Source organism: Camellia sinensis, chromosome 1 (genome assembly GCF_055761805.1).
Source record: "Camellia sinensis isolate YWXY chromosome 1, ASM5576180v1, whole genome shotgun sequence".
Classification (NCBI taxonomy): domain Eukaryota; kingdom Viridiplantae; phylum Streptophyta; class Magnoliopsida; order Ericales; family Theaceae; genus Camellia; species Camellia sinensis.
Window position 1 is genome coordinate 145,689,425 of NC_138961.1, and position 8,242 is coordinate 145,697,666.

At 36.0% G+C, this 8,242-nt stretch overlaps 1 protein-coding gene across 1 annotated transcript; it reads left to right on the top strand.

Moving 5' to 3' along the window:
* Positions 1 to 4,970: 4,970 nt before the first annotated feature.
* Positions 4,971 to 5,964, top strand: LOC145820199 (uncharacterized). Its single transcript, XM_082915176.1, has 2 exons — positions 4,971 to 5,021; positions 5,440 to 5,964. Exons 1-2 carry the CDS (start codon positions 4,971 to 4,973, stop codon positions 5,962 to 5,964), a joined length of 576 nt encoding a protein of 191 aa, XP_082771302.1.
* Positions 5,965 to 8,242: the final 2,278 nt, after the last annotated feature.

An 8,242-nucleotide genomic window follows, 5' to 3' on the forward strand; every position in this document is an offset into this window, starting at 1 on the left:
GACCAAGTCAATAGTGGATCGATCACATAAGAGTCATATGCCCATATGACTAACATAAAAGACAGAAATAAATAATAATAATAATAATAATAATAAATTACTAACCCATCGAAGTGCAGAACTGCAATGAAAAATGCCTTATTACCCTCAGGTTTTTCTACTTGCTTGGAAGAACTCTCGACTTGTCTCCACATGAATTCCACAGAGACTAGACTCAAACGAAAAGGTGCTAGACAATGCACAAAGGTGCATTGTATAAAGATGCCGGATAGCCTGGATTTCTCCAAGTGCTAGAGTAATCTTACGAATTTAGAAAAATACATTCTTGAACCCAAATCATAAACTTCTTAAACAAAATTTGAATGAAAAATACTAAAGGTGAAGGGGAATTTATATAGCCACTTGTAGAAGGAATTTTTTGTTCCAATAACCATGTGAGATCACACAAAATTGGATATAGATAATATCGATTGCGCAACCAAGGGTAAAAGGGCCAAAAATTGCCGTCTCGAAAAACTAGGGAACAGAGTTGATCCGGCCATGGGGAGGGCTGGTTTGGCCTGCCCTTCGCCGAGAAAATTAGGCCCATGGCTGGTCCGTCCATGTTTGGGGTGTGTGCCTTTCTTGTGTTTTCTTACAAACCCTAGGCGGTGGAAAGTATTTTTAAATCAGATTTTGGGCTGGGGCATTTTTTTGTTGAAATTTGGTCCATTAAAATAATAAAATAGACCCAAAATAAAATAAAAAAACAAGTTTGGTCCAAGTTTGGCTTGTAGTTTTTGTGAAAAAACCATTTTATCCTTGTCGAAAATTGACGAACGATCAAAAACTGTCTACTAAAACTTCATTTGAAATTGTATTTTGACAAATATTATGTCATCAAAAAGCTTTTTCAAAATGTTGTAGGCTAGCGTAGACCCTTTTTGACAATTCTAAAGTGTTTTACATAAAAATGAAGTGCAGTAGACAAAACTCATTTCCGAACTTGTACAAGGTCAAGAGATAATAGAGAGGAATTGGACAATGGAGATCCAATGTGGTTAGGGGTGTTCGTGGTTTGACGGTTTAGTTATGGCTAAATGAACCTCAAATCCGTCATCCGTCCAAAACTAGGCGGATTGGAAAAAATCAATCCGCAATCATCCGCTCGTCATCACGCATCCGTCTAAAATGCGGCGGATCGGTTCGGTTCGATCGGTTTGAATGGATCGGTATATCCGCTGCTCACCCCTAAATGTGGTTCAAATTGGCTATGAATAAGTTTCAAGGGTGTTAGAATGAACTAAGATTAGCCATGGTGCATTCAATTCCCGATTAGGGCTGACAAACTGGGAGTTTTCAATCATTTTCTAGTACATCATAGGGTAGTGTTGCTCAAGCGGGGCCAAGCATTATAGTCAATCAAAATGGAGTGTCTATACTATCATTATAAGCTAGATAATTTGAAAGGTTGTTGCCACCTTGGGTTGACAATCCTTTGTTTTAGACATGATGGACTAGGTGATGCAGGCCATATGCTCATGATGTAAGATCCTTATGGATTGTTTTAGAGATTCCTTGGTTTGTCATAAATGACTTACATAAAGAATATCCTATAATAATTCTTGATGCAAATTTGCAAACCTATTGACTTACCTATTGGTAAAAATTAGAGCTTGAGCCATTGACATAAATCCTAAGACTATCTCAGAGAATCAAATGGCCTATATTCTTAGATTTTGTGTTTTAGGTTGTCTAAAGTATGCTATGGAGTGTATTTGGCATGATGAGAGTTACTTTATTGTGGATGGTCAATTAAGAGTAGTTCTAACCTTGACTTTGCTTATTAGATGTAGTCTAGAGGATATTATACTAGCATAGAGAGATTGCAAATAGATACTCTACTGAATGTGTACAAATTTGGTCATTGTTAGATTCATTTGCGCTTGTTGGATGCACCTTGAATGAATGCAAATTGGTCAATAAGAAAATCTTTAGAGAGGTAGTTGCACAATAAGTAGTGATTCTAAACTACTTCATGTGAGGCGAACATGGAAGATTCCTTTGTATATGCTATGCAAGAAGTGCTGATTTGGCCTATGTTTAGAATCTAGAATTGCGCAATGTTTTTCCAGTTGATTGCTTGATTTAATGATGGGATATTGATGCTATTCTATTACTATGATTCGTGGCATAATAATTAGCAAATGATGATGTCAACATGCAAGATTGGCTTACTTACACGAGCAATCGGCCTTGGCGCTAAATAGTGAACAAGGATAGGAATAGTGTTTTATCTTCCTTAGGAGCCAAGAGAGGCTTACAATACTCACTATCTATGTCACCTTAGTTGGAGACAAGAAGAGGCCATGTTAGAGACTGAACATGGATGTTGGTATCCGTTTATGATGTTGTTCCTGTTATGATTAGCTAGATGTGAGATTTCATATGGTGCTTAGAAAGCGAGTAAATAGAGAATTTGGGTTAGGTGCTAGAAAGCGATTTGTGCAATTAAGAGCGACTAGACTAAGATTTGTATGGTGTTTGGAGTATGACATCACTCTTTGGAAGAGTAACTCCAGCGTAGCATATATTCATACTACATGTGCTTGTCGACCAAGTAATGAGGTGAGAGAATGGATCCCTATTTTCTCATCGTATGAATCTTACATGTCATTTTTTGTATGACTTTCACTTTGTACCTTTTATGACCTTTGACAATGTCATAAAGTGAGGGGTTGATGTTAGCTACTTTGATATGTTGCTTGCAGTCATGTATGATTCAGCCTTAAGAAACATCATTGGAAAATAGATCAATTCCAAACTTAGTGGCATGAGGGCAAATGAAAGATCTTCTAATATTGCACCTCTGTCGTATATTCAATACTGGCAACTCAAATCGCTCCATATGAAAAGCGAATTGAGTGTGAATATATTGCATGATATGAGAAGATCAAGCATGCTCTGTGAGGAGTTAGAGATGCTTGCACCGATGTAACTATATGGGTCTAGGGTATATGAGACACTTCTTTTATTTTTTGGTTAATATGCTAGCTCATTTCTGAATTTCTAGTATAGAGCTCCCACATATAGGTGTTCTTAGTGGTCGCAAGATCCATTGGCAAATATGCGTTGTTTGATGTTTGGATGGAGATAGAGATGTGGCAATGTCATGCTAACCCATATGCAAGTGAAAGATGTTGGAAATCTGGTTGGTTTTAGACCTGGGTTTAGGCACGCATGGTGACATGAGTTGGTTTGAATTTTGAATCACATTATCTTAGGAATGTGTAGATAATCGACTATCTCATCTTATGAGAAGATAGAGTTGTGGGTGGTTACATCTCTTGTATCTATATTACATATACGTATTATGTTTTATGGGTAACCAAAAAATCTCTTTACTTTCTCTCTCTAACTCTGTGCCATTAGAGAACTAATCATGCTTTTGTACTGTGAATATTGTAGGTAGTTCTCTAGTGGTTTTACTCCACCATTGGAACTAGTTTAAGTTTATCATTGGAGGCACGTGATTCACCCATACGATCCATGGATTCAATTTGAGCGAAAAAGGTATGTTTGAATCTATTTTTTCGCTGTGTATTAATTTTGCCACAATTTCGATCCATTAATATTACTAAAAAGGGGGGGGGGGTTAGTGTAATTATGTCAAAATTGTAAAGTTTACTATATTTTTTTTAAATCTCAAGAGAAGTCAATGTAATTTTCTATTCTTTCTTCATTGTACTACTTCATGGAAAGTGATGTTTTAGGTAAAATGATATTGGTTCACATTTATACTATTATATAAAGCTAAACAAGGTTCTTAGTGTGGATATTATGACTCCCCTCTATACCACTATCATCTATATCCTTGCATACTCTATCTTAGGCTCACAATAATGATGTGAACCGTTCATTTCATAGGCCCAACCAGGGGTGGTCGCAGTTCGGTTTTTGACGGTTTGCGGATTGATTTGGACCCGCCCGCGTGTATGCGATTTGGGAAACATTCAACCTGCAACCACCCGTAGTGCGGGTTGCGGTTTATGTGGATAGGGTTAGCGGATGTGCAGGCAGTTTGCGGATTGAACTTTTTTTAAAAAAAAATTATTTTGGAACATTTTTTTCCCCATTTTGTAAATATTTATTTTGGGCCATTTTCTCCCATTTTCTAAAATACTCCAACATTAATAATTAATGAATTAAGACTTATAAAATTAAAAACACAACAAAATCAATTCCTAACACAAACAAATCATTCAAAATCCTAAACTTTTAAATCAAATCATAAACTAACTCATTCACTATCTGCTACCTAACAATATAATTAAAGTAAAATCATTCAAAATCCTAAACTTACCTAAAAGTAATGTTGCATTAATTTTTACATTCATCCAAAATGCAATAATAAAATAACAATGATCCAGGTTTAAAAATAAAAAATAAAAAAAAAATTTAAGTGTGGGCGAGTTCTTGCGGGTGCAACCCGCAACTTGCCCGCAACCTACAATTATGCCATATTCCAAACCGCATCCGCCGCATCGTATTTGAAAAACCGTCCATTTATATGCGGATTGGTTCAGGTTGGGTCGTTTGGGCGGTTCGGATAACCCTATGCCCAGCCCTAGGCCCAACAGTAAAAATAAGTTGGGGTGAATTACACTAATAGTCCCTAAATTTTGAATCTCGTGTCACTTTGGGAAGCCTCTATTTACACACCAGTTTCATCTCAAGGCACACTATTAATTATTATTTTTTTATTACAATTTTAACCTAAGATAAAATGACCACAAAGGATAAAGGTTATAATACACACCATTTGCATAATTACCATAAAGGACAATACTAAATATAATACTCATCTTTATTCTCAAACGTTACGTACATATCTTGTCTGTCAAGAATCCAAAAATCCTAAAACAAAACCCAAAACCCTTGAAAGAAACAATCAAAAATATATATATTATTGAAGATTTTGATTAGATTGAATGATTGATGCATCTGGCAACATTGATTTGGAACAATGGAGTAAGGAAAAGGTTATTTTTTCATTTTCGTGTACTTGCTGGGGGTAAACTGTTTGTAGTAGTCCGTTATCCGAGTCGAATATTATTATTCTGTTCGACTATCCACAGCCGTACACATTGGTTTTGTTCGATCTATTAATGTCGAACTTGATTCAATTTTTCGGTTTCTATGTGTCGAATACAAGCTACATGTTCGACTATCAATAGTCGAACATATGTGATTTGTTCAACTCTGTACTGCAGAACAAGTATAATTTTTTTTTTGGCTTTTTCTAGAATTATGCATCCACGGAATGCAGTAATGTTGGATCCGAGTGTCTTGTTGACTATACAAGTCAATTTACTACTAATGAGGTAGTCTCATGGCAAAAATTTGTTTTTTTTTTTTTTTCCCGTATGTTTAATGACTTTTGGTTAATTTGACATGTAGGTTTTCAAGAGCAAAGAAGAATTGCTCAGTTGGGTACGGGACGTTGGAAGGAAAAATGGTTTTGTGATTGTCATCAAGACATCGGACTATGGTGGTGGTCATAGGAGACCAAGGATATTTCTTGCTTGTGAGAGAAGTGGTCAATATAGAGCTCATAAGAAATTAAAAGGATATCATTCAAACAAAAAAATTGTGAAGATAACGGGTACAAAGAAATGCGGGTGTCTCTTTCAGTTGAGGGCTCGTAAATTGATGGCTAATGATGATGGGATAGTAGATGTAACACGTGGAATGCATAACCATGCTCCTGCTAAACATTTTGAAGGACATTCATTTGCAGGGAGGTTATCTGAGGAGGAAACATCATTATTAGTGGATATGTCCAAAAGCATGGTTAGACTAAAAAAGATTTTGGTTACCTTGAAACAAAAGGATGCTTTGAATGTAACCACTATGAAAACCATTTACAATGTACATCATAGGAATAATATTATTGAGGAAGTTGGGAGATTACAGATGCAATAGTTGTTGGGTGAATTAGAAAAGCATAATTACATTGAGCGGCATAGGTGTGACAACAACACGATGACTGTGACATTATTCCTATCAGTTTAGATTTGCTCCGTTCATTTCCAAAGGTGTTGATCATGGACTGCACATATAAGACAAATCGATATCGTCTTCCTCTTCTTGAGATAGTTGGTGTGACATCCACTGATTTGTCATTCTCTATAGCCTTTGCATATCTCCAATTTGAACGAATTGATAACTACGTTTGGGTGTTAACTACATTGTGTAGTCTCTTTGATGACATTGCTATTCCTGAGGTGATTGTCACGAACAGGGAGGTTGCTTTGATGAATGCTATTGGTAGTGTATTTTCTACATCTCGACATTTATTATGCCGATGGCATATTAGTAGAAATGTACTGGCGAAATGCAAGAAAATGTTTAAGAGTAACGAGGAATGGGACAAGCTTATCTCTTTATGAAATTTCTTAGTACTCTCCTCAACTGAGCTTGAATACAATGAACACCTTGCTAGGCTACTTGCGGATTTTGATACATATCCTCAGGTAGTGCAATACGTGTCACAAAGTTGATTAAATCCATATAAGGATAAGTTTGTTGCCGTATGGACAGATAGTTGTACGCACTTCGGGAATGTTACAACCAACAAATAATATATATTTGTTTATCTTACACTATTAGTCATTATGATTTGATTATTTAAACTTAATTATGTTAATTGTTTCCATTGTACACAGAGTTGAACGTTATGCAAAACTTAAATGGCAGCTTGGATCTAACCAAGTCAATTTTGAGTGTTCTTGGACCAAGATCCATAGTTTGTTTGAGTTGCAGCATGTTGATATCAAGGCATCGTTTGAGAAGAGTTTAACCGTTGTACAACACCAGTTCAAACCATCCCATCTTAGAGAGCTTCGAGGCAATATCTCCATAACTACATTAGATCATGTCTTAATGGAGAGTAAGCGAGCGAATGATGTTGGCATTGATGCTTTAGTATTACTACCTTTTGCTCTCATATAGCTACTGCAATATGTGCCTTGAAGCTCTTCAGTATTAATGGATCTAATGGGCCCCCAGGAAACAGACCAGTGAGTACCTCCTCAGCCTAATCAACATCAGCAGCATCATCATTATCCCTTGAACCATTATCAATCACATCCTTTTCCAAGATTTGAGGTGCTTCCTCCAACACAATATCATCACCCCGACCCCGACCCCGACCTCAACCTCGGCCACGAGCAAGATTTGTTAATGCACAACATCGTCTCTCTGAGGCAGTGGGTGGAATACGCGAAGGGTCATCTATTTCTAAAAATGAAATAGAAAACAATAAAGTTAATAGAAGGACACAAATCATTTATGTTAAAATACTCATAATCATTCAAATTCTTGTTTCTTTAAGTTTGATATAACCCATCATTTTTACTTTTGCGTAGAAACAATTTTTGAAACTGTAAAACACAGCAAACTTTTTAGTTTTTTTAAAAAATATGAGTTGCGTTGTGAAATTATTCCTGTAACAGTTGGTTTTTGTAGAAATTTCCATATTTAACATGGATTGGCTCTGTGGTTGAAGATAACATATTTGTCAGATTAATTGTCATGAGATTTTTTTTGAAGGTTTGCTTCTGTTAGTGATAATGGTAACTCATGCTAGCAAGAACATTTACGTGTTTTAAGTTCAGAATTGTCGCAACTATGAAAACCTATTATGTACAAGCCTTTACAATTAATGCAGCAAACATCCCTTCTTCATAAAGGCACAAACTTTACAAACGAATACATTAGGAAGTTCAAGGCCTTGTCCATAATGTGACAATTTTGTAACCACAATGCTCAAACCTCCTATTCTTATCATGATATTATTCCTCTTCTCCAGAGACATGAAGCTCATACTAAACTTCATGGTCCAAGTCTACCTCAAACAGTTTTATGGATCAAAAAGCCTAATTGTGGTGAAAATTACTGAAAGAATAACACACAAAATGGATTCAATTCTAAATGAAAAGGCTATATTCAAAATGAAAATACTAGTAGGCATAGAACTAGTAGTGACGGTACTGACAAATATAGAAGTAGGGGTGGCTTTCAGTCTACTGGAGGAAATAAGCTAAAAGCCCTAGCAAACTAGGAGGTAACTCTAGCCAATCTAATAATTTTGTCAATCATGGTAGAAAAGATGTCTTTGCATGTCAGATTTTTCATGAGAGTAATCATACAACATTAAAGGTGTCTTAGCTACTTAAACCATTCTTACCAAGTTGAAGAT